This window comes from Miscanthus floridulus, chromosome 1 (genome assembly GCF_019320115.1).
Source record: "Miscanthus floridulus cultivar M001 chromosome 1, ASM1932011v1, whole genome shotgun sequence".
Classification (NCBI taxonomy): Eukaryota; Viridiplantae; Streptophyta; class Magnoliopsida; order Poales; family Poaceae; genus Miscanthus; species Miscanthus floridulus.
The window spans coordinates 24,620,260-24,637,955 of record NC_089580.1 but is presented as its reverse complement, the minus strand read 5'-3'; the positions used below and the strand labels follow the sequence as shown (position 1 = coordinate 24,637,955).

General features: G+C 41.5%; 1 protein-coding gene and 2 long non-coding RNA genes across 4 annotated transcripts; all 3 read right to left on the bottom strand.

Moving 5' to 3' along the window:
• Nucleotides 1–1,494: 1,494 nt before the first annotated feature.
• Nucleotides 1,495–2,220, bottom strand: LOC136476343 (uncharacterized). The gene is made up of 2 exons (XR_010763535.1): nt 2,088–2,220; nt 1,495–1,751 (listed from the first exon to the last, which is right to left on the bottom strand). It is a non-coding gene; the product is annotated as an uncharacterized lncRNA (long non-coding RNA).
• A 139-nt stretch (nt 2,221–2,359) lies between these two features.
• On the bottom strand, nt 2,360–3,445 carry LOC136453365 (uncharacterized). Its single transcript, XM_066453940.1, has 4 exons — nt 3,355–3,445; nt 2,913–2,962; nt 2,553–2,747; nt 2,360–2,476 (listed from the first exon to the last, which is right to left on the bottom strand). The coding sequence occupies exons 1-4, from the start codon at nt 3,392–3,394 to the stop codon at nt 2,360–2,362; spliced, it is 402 nt and encodes a 133-aa protein (XP_066310037.1). The 5' UTR covers nt 3,395–3,445.
• An 88-nt stretch (nt 3,446–3,533) lies between these two features.
• On the bottom strand, nt 3,534–4,991 carry LOC136476334 (uncharacterized). Of its 2 annotated transcripts, XR_010763533.1 has the most exons (5): nt 4,873–4,991; nt 4,669–4,708; nt 3,962–4,067; nt 3,725–3,883; nt 3,534–3,629 (listed from the first exon to the last, which is right to left on the bottom strand). It is a non-coding gene; the product is annotated as an uncharacterized lncRNA (long non-coding RNA). The 2 variants fall into 2 exon arrangements; XR_010763528.1 differs by lacking the exon at nt 3,534–3,629 and having other exon boundaries at nt 3,636–3,883; nt 4,873–4,986.
• Nucleotides 4,992–17,696: the final 12,705 nt, after the last annotated feature.

The window sequence follows — 17,696 nt, the reverse complement described above, 5'->3', positions numbered from 1 at the left end:
GGACACTTAGCAATGAAATGCTCGGTGCTGCCACAATTGTAGCAAGTCCTCTTCTTGTTGTTTGGGAACCTTCTTTGCACTATTTTATACCCATTCCTTTTTAGCCCCTTGTGATAGCTCTTCATGAACAAAGCCATGTCATCAATCTTCATGTAATCAGCCCCATCATCTTCATCTTCACTTGAGGATGAACTTGGATCATCATTTTATGGAGTTGACTTGATTTCCTTGGGCTAACTTGTTGATGCTTGCTTGCTGACCTTCGCCTTGTTGGAGGTGCCTTGATTGCTTGATTTATTAGCCTTGAGAGCTACTTCCTTGATTTTCATGCCTTCTAGCTTGGCTTGCAACTCACCAAGTCTTCTCCTCTCATTGGCTTCTTCTCTTTGCATATCAAATGTCAACAATCTTCTAAGCACATCATTTGGTGTGAAGTGCTCAAACTTCTTCTTATCTCTAATCAAGGTAACTACGGTCTCATTTCTTGGTGAATAGGCTTCCAACATAACCTTCACCACTTTGTGATCATCAAGCTCATCACCTCCATAGCCTCTAATCTTGCCCACCAAGGTCATCAATCTATCAAACATCTCTTGTGGCCCATCTCCATCAACAATCACAAACCTATTAAGCTTAGCCATCAACAAATCAATCTTTGCTTTTCTCACTTTATCAACACCTTCCACTACAAGATTTTCGGTCTACTGCAACGCCAAAAAAGTGTAGCAAAAGACCCAAAAATGGTAGCCATAGTAATTTTGCTACCAATTTTTTTTGGTTAAATGTCGTTGCACTTGTAAGGGTAGCAATAGCATAATGCAATGGGTTACATTTTAGTTGCGACACACAGCCCCTCTATTGCAACACTTTTGATGCTTTTGCAACACCTGGTGAGTGTTGTAACAAAAGTAATTGCAACCACTATGGGTGTTGTAATAGTATCAATTGCAACAAACTAGGCGTTGCTAGCGATACGTATTGCGACACGCTGGTCGTGTAGCAACACAATGCAAGCGCAACGCAACACAGGTGTTGCAATCGTGGTTGTTGCTACGCAGAGAAAGCATTGCAATAGAGGTTCTCTATTGCCACGTCGCCTAAATGGTTGCTATAGGTGGCTTAGGTTATTGCAACATCTCTTCAGGTTGGTTGCTACAGAGAGGTCGTATATTGCCATGTTTCTGAATGGTTGCTATAGATGGCATAGGCTATTGCCACGTTACTTAGGTTGGTTGCTACAGACAGGTTATCTATTGCCATGTTACTAACTATCTGGTTGCTATAGGTAGATTCCTCTATTGCCACCGTCATCTTTTCGTAGTTGCAAACGATAGTTTCTCTATTGCCACGATTATCGTACCTATTGCCACGACTAAATGTGGTTGTTATATGTGCCATCATATATTGCAACGCCAGATTAATATATTAATAATTCATGTTGCGACACTTTGTTTGGTAGCTTAAATTAATAATCGCAAAACGACAAATACATAATGAAGGAAGCATCGACATCCATTAAAACGAAATATAATTTGTTCATACAAAATCTTTAACAAAACACACCGAGTGTCAAACTAAATGAGAACACAAGTAGATAGCTTAACATATAATAATGTGTTAAGCACAGACAACTGTTTGAACTCATTCGAATCAAAAGACTAATGTCTACTGTAGCAGCGAAGGTTCCCTTGATATGTATGTTGGCCATCGTCCCACCATTCGCATGCTCCTTCTCAAACTCAAGATTCCTCCTGAAAAAATCATTGACATGCATTAGTTAAACTGAGACTAGTGGTGGCAAAGCTAATTGAACACTGAAGCAAAACACGAGCTGCAGTACTAGAGTTCTGTGAGCTGCAGTACTATCAACCATGAACTTTGAAGCGTAAAGCAAATATAAACATACATGCAGCTGCCTCCCAAGACATTTTATGAGCACAAACACATCTATATATATTTCTAATCAACAAGAGGAAACTAAGCCTGGACATATTTAGGAGCAGAACAAAAGAATAGCTATGTACTTCTCCAAAAGGACTATATGTTCCTTTTTAATGCAAAGAGAGATAAAAGGTTTCACATAGTACCTGTGTATTCTTTTTGGACAATGCAGATCTTTTCCTAGCCGCAGTTTCCTTCAGTTGCTTTGCTGTAGTATAAACAGCACCCGAATTCGCTGCCAAATTACTTCTAGTCATGCGCCCTCTAGTGAGACGTTCTTCAGCTGCGTAAGAAGGGGGTTGTTGTTCTAGCTGGCTGGTTTCTTGGGTAACCTGAAAATAAATGGTTGGTGGTAAAAATTACACCCCTTGACAAGAATATGACATGCATGTTACAATTAAACATTCTTCAATTATCATCAAACTACCTGCTGACTATGCATCATGTGTTCTCCTATTGTAGTTGTTACATTTTGTGTCCCCTCAATTGTTGCAGCAGCAGCAACATTTTCAGTTGGCTCCACAATTGTGCTAGCCTGCATTTCGAATTGGGTTCAAGATCATGATTTTTAGTTCAATAAACTATGAGAACATAGATGTTGTTAATATTACCTTTTGTACTGAAGCTTGCTGTTGGGCTGCTTGCAACATTAACATAGCTTGCCTAAGTGCTTCTCTACCAGCCTCCCTTTCCTTGTTCATCTGTTCAAGCTGACGCCTATGTTCTTGCCTCTCGGCTTCCCTTTCAACTTCTTGAGCTTCTAGTCTATCTTGCAGCCGTCCAAACGATTCAATGAGGGCTTCCTCCTGTTGCAGTTTGCAATAATTCAGTTTGACACCAACTCTCAAATTCTCATTAAACTTCACATAGTGAAGCACAAGCAGTAATAATTCAGTAATGCTCACATGATTGAATGTTCACAAAAATACATGTAAGAATGTTCACGGTTCCAAGAAAATGGAGATATGTACCTGTAGCTTGCCAGCTAAGATTGCAATTAGCGTTAGTAGCTTGTCATGATCTGCACATTTAAACCAAATTCAGAAATCAGGGTTTTGTGGGATTTTGATATGCATATTTAATTTAGTGACTATGAAAATGGATGAACTGGATGAAACATCACAAGTCAATACTACATCAGACTCATTACGAGTAAGCTTAAAAAAAGAATTGTCAAAGATTCAAAAAAGAAATGTCATCTATTTATCAGTAAGCTTTGAAACTAATTAAATAGTTCAAACAGACTGTGCAATGAAGCAAATAGAAAGATGACTGCATACCTCCATTCAGCTATTCTACAAGTCCAACAAGATCTCAATGAAAATATGTAAAGAGCTTACTATCCTCAATAGAAAGATGACTGTATATCTCCATTCAGCTATCACAAAAATAGGAGTATGTATAGTATCTCACCTTCTTCTAAGATTTTTGCTGCCTTTAGGAACCTTCTCATGTGACAATAGAGTCAGCACTGACATTGAAATTGAGTGTTTGCATCAAAGTCTCAATGGGACTCGCATTTTGTTGTTGATAGGAGGTGTAAACAAGGTCATGGGATATTATTGTTTATCCCATGACCTTCGTTCCATGACCTAGTATAATGCCCGTGCTAACGCTACGGTTTAATTAGGTAATGCAAATCAAACAACCAAAAGTCTATTAACAGGCAACCTGAAACTCATGCGACACTTCACACAGACAAACATAATTGTCACAAATATAATTCAACAAAGAAAATTTTCATATATGCACTCAACTCAACAAAGAAAAGAGGCCAACTCACCATGATTTGCTTCTTAATCACTGGACCAGGGCAGTGACGCATCGTGAAAAAACAAGTGCCTTTGAGGTCATAAACTCGTGAAATATTGTGGCCAAAGAGAAGACTTTCCATCACCGTCAAGTCGATCTTTACCTCTGTGCCATGCCTAATTTGCTTAACCTGAATAGGCAAGTGAGTCCAGATGAAAAAAAAACAAGAAAAACAAATTGAAATCAAACACAAGCTCGATATAACTACCTGATAGATCTTCCTCTTGTTAACAAGAAATACAAAGGACTGTTCCTTTCCTGTTTCAAGGGGTATCACGTGGAGCTTGTACTTGCAGTATGGAAGCTATGGTTAACTGCACAAGAAAATGTGTGAGCATAAAGACTTTCTTCAGAAAAAGTATTGACATGAACAAGATATGTCTGCAAACAAAATGAAAACACAATGTTTAAAAGAGCCAATATAATAGTTCCTTCCGAAGCCAAGATCTTGTCAATTGCCTCTTTTGTAGATTTAAAAGAGCCTGACAAGATGACATATCACGAATGTTTAAGGACAACTTGTGACAAGTAGTGATATTGGAACAGTAATGCCACTGCACTACAAGTTAATCAACCATAAGAGGAGTCAAAATAATGAAAATTAAAAATTAAAAAAAAATTGAGGTTGCTTAAGATGTAGTGCAATTAAGCAAGACAGCAGGAGATAATGTCTTATTGAAACATAATGAGGAAGAAATACCTCACTTGATTAATACTTTAAGTAATTTTTGTCACTGTAAAGCTTAGTTTTTTTGGAATCTTCACAGTAGAGTTCAATAAAGAAATAGAATGATTGCTTATTTTAATCAGCACATAGCTTTTTTCAGCAGAAGTCGGTTTTGTCTAACTGCAATAAGATTTAATAATGTTTTGGTCAGTCTCAGGAATTATATGAGCTGCTATGGTCATACGTACCGATTAATCTCCATCAGATCGTTATAGCTCCACAAGAATCCTAAGATAAAAGAAACTGAACTAAATCAGGATTTAATCCTTGCCACAATAAAACTAAAAACATAAGCAGGGTTTATTTTCACTGTATATTAGAGCATTGATCTTTTTAGCATGAATACAAAAGGAAATAATAATCTATTGCAGGGTCAACCTGTACAGATATACCTGTTCCCAAACAGCTCTTCATCAGGATCTAAAGTTTCAAGTATGTCCTCCATTTGTATGTTGCTCATGCCTGATATCCACCTGCATTATCCACCTGATTAGACATCCAAAATTAGTCAGAATTTTTTATACAAATGCAGAAACATGATAGGTCGAAATAAGTTTTTGGTGAGTGAATATAATTTAGATTTTATTGTGGCATAGATCATGACTGTGGAGCAGACATTTATTGTGTGGCTGTAGATTTATTCTAACTGGTGTATTTATTCTAACAAAATGGAGATATAAACAAGGTCATGGGATAAACAACTCTTTGTTGTTGATAGGAGGTGTAAACAAGGTCGTGGAACGAAGAGATGCGTCGTTGTACATGCCTTTAAGTATGAACCCAATACCAATGGGACTCGCATTTTCTTTTCCCACTAGCTCCATAAATGTACAAATTGGGTGGCACTTGAGTATAACTCATCAAGATCTACAACTTTTATTTTGGTCATCTTGTCATTTGATAAAATTTGAACCTTTCAAATTTAAAATTTTAAAAAATGACAAGTTCGAACCAAAATTTGAGACCCAAAATGATTTCAACATAAAAAGTGATGAATACCAAAGTTGTTCAACTCATTAATATCTACAACTTTTATTTTAGTCATCTTGTCATTTGACAAAATTTGAACCTTTCAAATTTGAAATTTTGAAAAACGACAAGTTCGAACCAAAATTTGAGATCCAAATTGATTTCAACATAAAAAGTGATGAATACCAAAGTTGTCCAACTCATGAATATCTACAACTTTTATTTTGGTCATTTCTTCATTTGACAAATTCTTAGCACACATTATTCACTAATCTTATACATGTCTCATATAGTTTATAAAACCTTATGAGAGGTGTGTCACATTTGTGAACAATGTCGTTAACACTTTGTCATATGAAGAAATGACCAATACAAAAGTTGTAGATCTTGATGAGTTATTCAACTTTGGTATTTATCACTTTTTCAGCTGAAATCATTTGGGGAAACAAAATCTTATCTGAAGTTGCATTTTTTTGAAATTCAAAATTTAAATTGCTCAAACTTTTCATATGTATATATTGACAAAACCAACAAAATAAATTGATAGAGAATGATTTTAGAAAATTTTAGGGAAAAAATCATCAGATTTGGAGTTAGTATGAGGAAGAAAAACTAGTTACAAAGCTGACCCACAGATTAAAAAAAGAAATCACACTGTTCACTATGATCATGTAAGGATTATCTAGAACAGTGTGATTTCTCTTTTTAATCTGTGGGTAAACTTTGTAACTAGTTGTTCTCCTTCCTACTAACTCCAAATGTGATGGTTTTTTTTTCTAAAAATTTCTAAAATCATGATTCAGTATTTAAGTTTGATCAAACTTGGATGTGACAATGTTTTACACATTTTAAAATTTGAAATTTGAAATTTGACAAGTTCAAACCAAATTTTCAAACCCTAAATGATTTCATATGTAAAAGTGATGAATGTAAAAGTTATTCAACTCATCAAGATCTACAACTTTTATTTTGGTTATCTTATCATTTGACTAAATTTGAACCTTTCAAATTTTGAAATTTGAAAAAAGACAAGTGGGCACTGCAAGGACGGCTGGTGATTGAGCCGTCCCTACAGATCAGCCCCAACTGTAGGGGCGGCTCAGCTTACTAACCGTCCCTACAGTGCCATCTGTAGGGGCGGCTGGGGCCCGAGGACGCCCACTGTGGGGGCGCCCCCAACCCCAACCGCCCCTACAGTAAAAATGCCCTCGTTCCTGCTGTAAGAATCTGGCATAGTGCATGTGACCGATGGTGCACGGTCAGGCATTTACTATCGCTAACAAAGTGACCAACCACCCCGGTACAACTTCAAGTACTAATTAACATCCACACATACTTAACATCAAGTACTTAACAACAACTACTACTTAACAGAAAGTTTCAGACACCAGGCATAAGGACGGAGATGCCGAGATGGGGCCAGGGTTGGGGCGTTTTATAACTCATAAGGTCTTCAATCATATCAAATAAATTAAAACCTGAGTTACAACGAACACACCTACATAGCGCAGTGGTGGAGAAGGTTTTATCTGAACCAGAGCTCCATGGTTCAAATCCTGTGGGGAGCACTTTTTAATTTTAATATATGCGTCCCTAATTCTTTTCTTTCCATGCTTTTTTTTAAGTTTTAAATTCGTTGCAATTATCAAAGTATATTGCAACCAAAAATAAGCGTTGCACTTGAACACAATTTTCGCTTCGACCCCATAGATTTCGTTGCAATAAAATTTAGCACTTGCAACAATATCAAAGTATATTGCAACTGCCAAAAAAGGTTGCAATTGACCCCCACTTTTGCTTCGCCTCCAAGAGTTCTCGTTGCATTAAGTATCTAGCATTTGCAACGCTTGTCAAATTTTATGCAACACAAAAAAACCGTAGCAATAGTCAAAACCAAATGCAACTAACGTAAATGTAGTTGCAGTACTACCACACAATTGCAACCAAAATCAAGTCTACTGCACCAATTTTTCACCATTGCAATATCGTCCACCAAATGCAACAGAGCTTTGCAACATCTTGAAAACCGTTGTATTAAAGGCATGTATCGCTACTATTTTTTAGAATGGTTGTAATACAACAATCTCTGGCAACCAAATTTTCTACGTTGCAATTCTTCGGCGTTGCAGTAGACCGAAAAACTTGTAGTGTTCATGTGCTAGATGCAATGTGTCCCAAATCTATTTTGCAACATTGACATTCATCACTCGGTTGTACTCATTTCCATCCAAGGCACTAAGAAGAATGCTTGTGGCTTGGCCATTGAGATGGATAGTAGCTAACTCCTCATTTGTTGGCACTTTGGGATCTTCCGGTGGCTGCAATCCATTCACCACAATCTTCCAAAGACTAGGGTGAAGACCTACAAGATAGGCACTCATCAAGTGCTTCCACTTGGTAAAGTTTGTCCCATCAAAATAGGGCAACTTGCTCGCGGGTATATTGATAAATGACATTTTGTTATGGTTAGACAAATAAGAATAATTAAAGGATACGGTGACATATTTGTTCTTGTTGTTGTTGCTTCCCTTGTCATCACTATCCTTCTTCTTGTCCTTGCTCTTCACCTTCTCGCTCTCTTTTGAAGCATGGTATGACACATCATAATCTCCATCATCTGAGCTACTAGAGAGCTCACTAGATGATGCATCATACTCATTCTTCTCTTGCTCTTGAGCTCTTGCTGCCCTTCTCTTGACTTTGCCTCTCTTGTGATTCTTCTAGATTCTTTTCTCTTCTTCTTGTCCTTGAGCCGCTGCTCTTCCTTCTTCTTTTCTCTAGCTTCTCTTGTTGCAATCTTGGTGGCTTTTCTTTCTTTTCTTGCCTTTCTTCTTTCAGCATCGGTGGTCTTGGCTTCTTTGATGGTGCCATCACTTGCTGTCGACATGGACAACTCGCTGCTGCTGCCGACATCCTCAATGTGCACACCACTTGCGTTTGCATCGTGAACGGTCCTCGAACCTCCTCCTTCTTCCATACTTCACGCGGTGAAGCGTATATGAAGCAACCTCGCTCTGATACCACTTGTAGGATCTACAGGAAGATAAAGGAGGCCTAGAGGGGGGTGAATAGGCTTGTAAAAATTCAACTCAAAACTCTATCAGAACCGAGGGTGGCATTGTCGGCCTGAAGGGCGACACTGCCGCTCTTAGAAAATAAATCTAACACAGCTGAGATTTTTCGGAGATGAACCTGACCCCACTAGCTGCTTAATCCTGCAATATAAAGATAAGATCCAGTTCGAAGACTGAATACCACAGAAACTCCACACAAGAGTGTATCGAGCAACCAAACCCTAACACCAGCTACCAAAGAGCTAAACCAGTAAGTAAACAAGATGAAGCACGCGAGACACAAGATTTATCCCATGGTTCAGCTTACCACAAAGGTTTGCCTAGGTCCATGTTGTTGAGGAAGCCACAAAAGACTTGGGCTTACCACTAAGGCTTGCCTTACCCTCGTTCTCAAATCAAGAGAATGAACTCTTGAAGTGAGAGATGATTTCTTAGCTTTGAGAATGAGGTCACAAACCTTCCAAGGCTACCACATGAGTTGGCAAGACCAAGGGTGATGCCTAGCCGGCTAGGAGCAAGCTCCAAGAGTAACAAACCCTAGAACCACCGGCCAAAAATAAACCAAATGCTCTTAGACTTTGGGAATCAATGGATCTACTCTTCAATCGAGTTTTGCTGCCTTTTCTCTTTAGTTTTGATGGTTGGAATCAATGATTTGCTTGAGGAATAAAGGAGCAACAATGGAGGAGATAGGGTGAGCTTTGGTTCTGTTCTATTTCGAGCAGAATGACTAAGTGAAGTGGATGACTGTTGTGGGCTAGGCCTAAAGGGTATAAATATCCCTTGGGTCCAACGATCAGTTACGGGTGGCACTGCCGCCCTAGCCAAAACAGATAAGTTGAGGTGAAATTTGGCTGGCTATTTTGACTAGGTGAGAGGATGTAAATCTAAGAATTTGAGCATCTGGTTCAACAATTGACCAACTGTCCTAAAATCCCTCTTAATAGTACGGCTTTCCCTAAACTCAATTTCAAAACATAAAAGAATTTAAACCTCCTTTGAGCTAGGTCTAGCCACCTTTTGTAATTAGGACACCTGCAACCTGTACATCATCCTTATTTTTTGATTCCCTACTTGTCATCTCGATAAATCTTATTAGTCCTCTAATTTGGTGGTCATCAATGCCAAAACCCACAATAGGACTTGATTGCACTTACAAGGAGAACGAGGAGATCCAGAGAAGAGATCAAGGTCCTCGCAACCCAGCATATGAAGAGGCGGAGCACTCAAGTGATGTAGAGGACGACCGAGCAAGTCATTGATGGCGAGCACCTGACAACAAGTAGTGTTTGCAGAAGCCAAGGGGTAGGGGGCTAGTCAGACTAACAACAAGATAGGGTGGGAGAGCAACTAGAGACCACAAGGTCTTCCCAGGCGCGGTCGGGAATAGGCGTGCTTGTGTCAATGCCTTCAAAAAGAGAAATGACGTCCATGAACGCCATCATCGATGACCAAAGCACCAGGCTCATAAGGGCTTTCGGAGTGGCCTTCGCTAAAGAAGGAAGTGCAAACTACAACGATGCCTCTATGGTAGAACCGCCTAATCTAAAGCCTCCTAGGAGTACTTGTCTTCCATAAGACACTAAGTACTCAAGAGAGTGTACTAAATCATGCCATTCCATCAAGCACACCCCAATGAGAGAACTCGAAATTCCATATTTTCTGTCAGGGTCATAAATGAGAGTATAAAGCTTACAACCTCTTTAGCCATTTCTTACATTGTTTAATACAATAGCGGAATTAAACATCTGATCAGAGTTTCAGCGAAAATAAAATTTCATACACTACAAGGTTAAGAGCTACATGAGGAACATTTACATGCAAGGAATGGTAACAGATTATAAGTTTTCCTTTGCAAAATATTTTTAAGAAAATTTTGAATAAACTCTACGTCAGCAGCGTCAGGAAATCCTCGCTGAGCCCACCAGGAGGTTTCCACACACAAGTTTAGTTCAACCGTACCTATCATCGGCAACAGAGGGAATAAAACCCTAAGTACTCAATTGTACTCAGCAATACTTACTCGACAGGAGAAAATCAAAGACTCCAAGGATATGCAAGGCTTTTTGGCTTGCTGGTTTATTGCCTTTGTAGGAAGCATTACTAATAGTGCATCCTTATGTTCCAAGTTTTTAGTAGTTGTTTTTAGTTAATTAGCTAATCATTCTAGGTAAGCTCCTATGCTACTTTCGAGCATGTGAGTAAGCATTTAGAACCATTTTATCACCTTCCAAGTTCTAGTTCTTACTATGGTGCTAGACCATAGTCAAGTCGATATCGTCTTAGAGAAACGGTGATTCGTGAATCAATGTATCCCAGTTGGGTACCCCAAAACACACGCCTCGCTTGCACCCCAGGCACAAATGGAACCAACTCGTCTCTCTCCTGTCAAGGGGTCTAGGTCCTTGTCCAAACTTGGACTCCAAGCCTCCAATACCTAAGACCCGGTCTTAGTATGGTGCTTAGACCTCCACCTAATGCCCACCCCTAAAAGTTGGTCCGAAAAGAGGCGGAACCCAAGACAAGAGAATGATAAGTCTTTCTGCCCCTATAAGCAAGTATATGCTCAGGATAATAAGTCTGTGACCTGACTACCATCCACAGCAACGGATGGTCCTCGATCGACATAGGCGGAACAAGTGCAATGCGAGCCTCACCCGAATGCCTAACCAAGTCCAGATCAAAAGTATCATTCCGCCCGATCTCCAATTGTCCTCCATATATATATTCCATGTGACAGTAATATAATAACAACAATAATATCTTTCCTATCTCTCGTGAGTGACAGCTAATCACTCGACTTCTACCGGATCCTATAGCATAGCAATCTACATGATCCTTTCATACTAGTAAGACTCATGGGATAAGGATATATGTATATGCAAGTGGGTTTCATTCAACTCCTCAAAACTTAATGCACATCATGAAATAAAGTGTAGAATATTAGAGGTTATGCACCGGGGTTTGCCTGGGCAAGATGTAACTAAGGATTACCATTCCATCGTGATGACATGATCACCGAGGCACCATGTTATATGTTTCCCTAGTCGACTCCATGATCCATCAATGTTCCTATTATGATATACGTGGATGCAACGCAGAAAACATAATTAACCAACGACAACTGCAACTCTAAAAATACGATTACGCTCCGCAAGCTAACGAGCTAGCTCTAATGACTAACACACTAGGCTATGTATCCACGCCATCAAGTAAGGCTTTGTCTCTAGAAAAATATTTTAGTTCTACAACCCCAAAGTGTTTTGGCATTTTATTGATTAAATACATATATTCGTACTAGGGCTCATTTAACTACTTTAGCAAACTAATCTCTATGGAGCTACAAAAATTATAGTGAGCACCTAATAAGGTTAGGAATTTTCTATAAAAATCTTAGAGCCAACACTACTACCAATTCCTCACAATAATTCTTACAAGTTGATGTTTTAACAATATTAAGTATTTCAATTTAATTAGATTACTCTTGAAAATACTATAAAACCATGCGAACAAAATATACTAGCAGATAGATCATGATTTTAGGAACCGAACAAAATTGACTTCACAATTTTTGGTCAACTACACAAATTTCTATTGAATTTGCATGTTTACCTTAGAAACTAATTAGAAAATAATCTAGAAAAAGAAAACGGCCGGCAGCAACCCATTCTGGCCTAGCAACCCAGTGCGGGTCATGGCCGCGTGTGCATCATGACGGCCCAGCGTGGCCCAAGGCTGGGACGACCGCACACGCACTCACATTTGCAAAAGAGAGCTTGGGTTTTTGAATAATCACACAGAGCAATGAAGCACTATTACTACAAACTCACGCTTTGCTTTAAAGACCCTAGAATGTGTTGCCTTTACAACGGGGCCGTCCTCGGCGTACCCACGCGTGGCGGCGCGGCACAACGGCGGCAACGTCGGTTACATCAGGCAAGCTAGACCCACTATGACAGTAATAATGGGCCAACCACCATCTATGGCTAAACCTGCACGCATGGGTGGCAGTTAGGGACTCAGCGGCGCACTGCCGCGAGCGACAGCGATGAGCGGCTAACTACGGCGGTGGTGCGCCTGTTTCGACGAACCTACGTACGCTCAGCAGAGTAGAGGTGGTGGATAAGCATCAGTGGCTCACCGTGGTGCATGCCCCACTGATGGTTGAAGCAGGGGAGCATTATGGTGGTCTAATCACGTACGCCCACACTGCGTGGTGGCCCTCCAAGCGCGGCACCGATGCGTCCACACTCCATCATCGAGCATCCTGGCCAAAGTAACATGAGCACTAGATGGAGAAAGTTAAGGCAAACTTAGGGTTATGCGTAATTGAATTGCTACCATTCCTACTTGCCTTACCTCCCAACCCACCGGTTCGACGGCGCACAAGGCCGGCGGTGGCCAAAAATGAAAAATTGGCCTTAGGCAGGCAATGACTAGACTTGGTGGGAATGGGGCACCTAGCTGACTCCCTCTGCTACCTGCTGACATGAGGAATTAGAATAGGAAGCTTTGAGCTATAGGTTATGAAGGGGAAAGGATAGCGGTGCACCACCACCGCCACGCCACGAGGAACGACCCCGACAAAAATGGTCCAGGCACGACCCAATGTGTCACGGTAGCGGGGATATGACCACACGAGCGAGCGGAGCATCGGGTAGCGCTTGGACATAGTCATTGAAGGTGTGCCCGCATGCGGCCACCCACGTGTAGCAGCATGGCATTGCGATATGGTAGGAGGCGGTGCGAGCAGGAGTGAGGTAGGTGAGGTGAGCGGATGTGAACGCGCGCTACAGGGCAGGGCAATGGAGAAACAATAAGATAATGATCAACCAAAACATGGCGTATGACCAAACTAACCAGAGTTGGACTTGAACTTCTTTGATAAAACCAGATCCCTTCTTCTTCTCAGATTACACAATCACCTCTGACTGACGACCCTTGTTTCACGAGCGACGACTGGATCTCATAGCTCTGTCTTTGACTATTTCTTCTTGCCTTAGTTACTTCCTGAGCTACTCTAACTTACATGGATGGAAGGATCTACTCTACAAGCTCTATTTTGGATTCAAGAGGAATGGGGATGCAAGAGGAGAGCAAGGGCCAAGGGCATCTATAGTGGGTGAATAGAGGTGGGGCACAGTGCACCGGAAGTGGAGGCGGCATGGATGGGAGACACTGACGGTTCACAAGGTGGGGAAAGGGTCAGCCATGGTGCGCTCCCTATGCAAGCTTGACCGGAGGGAGGATAAGGGAGAGGGGAGGGGATTCGCTCAACGGCTGAGGCGTGTGGGTGGCCGTGTCCCCAAAAGAGGAAAAAAGAGAGGGGATGGGGGGTCCGGTATAGGAGTGAGGGCAGGGATCGAGAGCCGATAGGGTGCTAGGAAAAGGGGAAGCAAACAGTGCACGAGTACGGTGGATGCGGCATAATGTTGTGGTTACGCGAGGACTAGGTGCTAGTGGTCCCTGACACTAACGGCGTCGGCAGGGCACGCCGCAATAGTGACCTAATGTGCATAGTGCGGGCGAGCTAGACATAGGTTTTGGGACATGACATCCACTCAGGCTTTTCCAATCACTCCCGACTGCCCATGGCTAACTTTTCTTTGTTGCTCTTCTTTTCCTTCCCTTCCTTGACCACAATATGCGCCAACCTTTTGTATGACCTGAGATCACAACATACATGCTTCCTCTAAAACCACATTCTCTTGGTTACTTTGCGGGAACACTATAGTAACACCCCTGGTGTTACGAGCTTGCTTAGCATCGAGATTGAGGCCCGAGAGAGATTAGCCAAACAAGTTTTTGGGTTTCAAAAATTTAAAACACACATGAAATGATAACCGAATCCTATGTGACTCACTTTTGTGGACTCAACTAAATATCCAAGTTAACTTAGTGCGCAAAAGTGCTAATGAAAATCCTAACAAGAAGAATGGGATAAGTCATTTTAATTGTTTGGCACGAAAAACAATTTATATAAACAAAAATAAAATATAACTTGTGTGTAGTACTTAAGTAAAGTTGAAAATACAACTTTAATTTTTGAAAACGAATGTTGTTAACCAGTGTTCTTGGGAGCTCAAAAAGCAAATTGGAAATTAAAATAAACCCTTTTCGTTAAGTCGGTAAACACTTGAACCATGTTTAAAGTGCCATTTTTGTCGAATTATATTGAGCAAAATAATTAAATAGTGCTTAAATATTTTGTTCCTATGAGTTAGTATGGAGTATGGACTATTGCATGTCATACTTGTTGGATGGAGTTAACAAGGTTTAGACCTTTTAAAATTTTGGCAAAAGGGCTAGTGGCTGTTAGTCCAAAACTGAAATCATTAATTTTCTAGGTATGGAAAGGTAGTAGACAATGCCATTTTGGCAATTAATTTCTGAAAAATTAGTTAAACACAATAGATGCGTTTTGGCACTGTTGATTGCACCGAAGTGTGATCTTTGAAATGGAGTAGGGATTAGAGGGGTTTGAGCTGGTTTAGGCCATGGAAAAATGTCTCAAAGTTGCAAGAAGGTCACGGTTGTTGGTAGTTGTGACCCATGGCCGTGCTCACCACGTCGGTTCGTCATGCCATTGCTGCTGGCCACGCTCTGTCCCGCAGGTTGTGCCCAGCCGCACGTGCGCCATCGTCTGGCCCATTGCTACGTACGACTGTCAGCTGTGGCGATGTTGGGCCGTTGCACTGCCGCGCTGCTGTTGCGCACCGCGATTGTGTCCTTGGTAGTGCCGAGCATGCCACCAAGGCCCCCCGCGCGTGCCACTGCTACGTGTTGGGCTGACGCCATGACATGCTGAGCCATTGTGCCTTGGTTGCAGCTACCCCATCATGCGCAACGCGCTCTTAGCCGCGCACCTCACCTACGTGTCGTGCTGCTCTTGTCTTGTCGCTTGGCCTTACCGAGCCGGTCACGCCATGAAGCTATAGGGAGGGTGTAGCCTCGCACATGTGGAGCAGTTGTCATGTCACTACCCTCCCCACACGTCGTTCCATTGCACCGGCCCTAAGCGATAGCCTTGCACGCGATCACTGTTTTGCTACCACCGTCCGCATCTCGCCAAGGCTGAGCCATCCCATCCTGGCACTCCACGACACGCTTTCTCTAAACCTCACCTATGTGGATGCCCTCATTTCATTAACGCGGCCTCAACCAAAGTTGGCTGAGCCTTGAAGGGCCGCTGCCCTATCTTCCCTTTACCGCCGATGGAACCACGTCGCTTCGCAAGTGAAATGCATGTTGTCCGTGACATCTCATCTCAATTCCGTGCTCCAGTAGCTAGGAATAGAAGCTAGCTAGTAGCCTAACCCACACCAAGGCACAGGCAAGCTCCATTGTTGGCTAGATTTGAGTTTTTGCTTGCTACAGATCTGTTTCGCCATAATGTCGTACTCATGTTGAGGTTGAGCCTCTTATCACTAGTAGCAGTTCAATTGGTGGGTGTTTCGAGCTCTCCTTGACCCCCTCATGTCAGTGCTCACCTTCTTTTGGTCAAAAGCTTCATCGGTGATGAGGTGACATGCCGGTATCCACTTTAGAGCATCGCTGCCCTGCCAACTCGCACGTGGCCAGACTACCTCAGCCCTTCCAAGTTTCAATCGTCACCACCGTGTGCACCTTAGTGAGCTCCGACTGCTTTTCCGCCACTGTGCTACCTCCTTTAGGGCTCTTGGTCACCGATACGGCCTCACCATCATCACAAAATGCATTGTCCTAGCCACCACCATGGTCGGCTTTGCTGTAGTGCCTCTCCCGGTACGTAACCGCCACCTCTAGAAGCATGCTACCGAAACTTAGATGCTCAGCCGCCATCGATCACCGGAGACCCTTGCCGATGGCCGGCGTAAACATAGTTGTCACTGGTGTGCCACGCCATCACGCGTAGGCACTTTGTGGAGCTGCCTGTTGCGAAAACAACACTTGTCAGGGTGTTTTGTGCAAAGCTTGAGTCTAATGAAATAGTGATTCATTGTGTCGCTTGATTGTCAAATAGTGCAAGGCCTCTTTTGCAAAAGCGTGAGTGCGCGGGGCTCTCCTGCCTTGGGCCATTGCTGGGCTGACCGGATGAGCACGACCAATCCTCGCGCGGGCTTCGTGGGCCGCTGGGCCAGATTAATCGCCACCGGCCTTTTCCTTTTTCCTAAAGTGTTTTCTAAGTTAGTTTCTAAAGCAAACTTGTAAATTCCATCTAAATTTGTGTTGTTGACCAAAAATGGTGAAACTAATTTTGTTAGGTTCCTAAAATCATGATCTATCTACTAGTATATCTTGTTCACATAGCTTTGTAGTATTTTTTGGAGTTAACTAATTAAATTGAGGTGCTTAATATTGTTAAGATATAAACTTATAGGAATTTTGTAATAAATTGGTGATGGTGTTGGCTCTAAAAATTTCATAGTAAATTCCTAATATTATTAGGTGCTCACTGTAATTTTTGTAGCTCCATAATAATTAGTTTGCTAAGATAGCTAATGAGCCCTAGTTTGAATATATATTAAATCAATGAAATGAAGTAAAGAAACACCTTGGGATTGTAGAACTGAAACACTTATCGGGAGACAACGCCATGTGCAACAATGTGGATACATAGCCTAGTATGTTAGTCATTAGAGTTAGCTTGTAGCTTGAGAGGCGTAATCATATTTTAAGAGTTGCAGTTACCGTTGATTAATTGTGTCTCTGTGTTGCATCCACGTATGTCATAATAGGAACAACGATGGATCATGGAGATGATGAGAGTAGCAGAAAAGATGGTGCCTTGATGATCATGTCACCATGATTGAATGCTAACTTTTGATTATATCTTACCGAGGCAAGTCCCGGTGCATAACCCCTATTATTCTGCACTTTAGTTTATACTTATGCATTAAGTTTAAAGGAGTTGAATGAAATCCACTTGCATAAATATATCCTTATCCTATGAGTCTTACTAGTATGTAGGTTCATGTAGATTGCTTTGCTATAGGATTTTGGTAGAAATCGAGTGATTACCTATCACTCGCGAGAGATAGGAAAAGATATTATTGTTATTATTATCATCACATGGAATATGAATGGATAATAATTGAGGACCGGGCGGAACTGTACTTTGGATTTGAAATTGGATTGTGTTGGGTAATCGAGCATGGCTCTAGTTGCACTCGTTCCACCTGTGTCAATTGAGG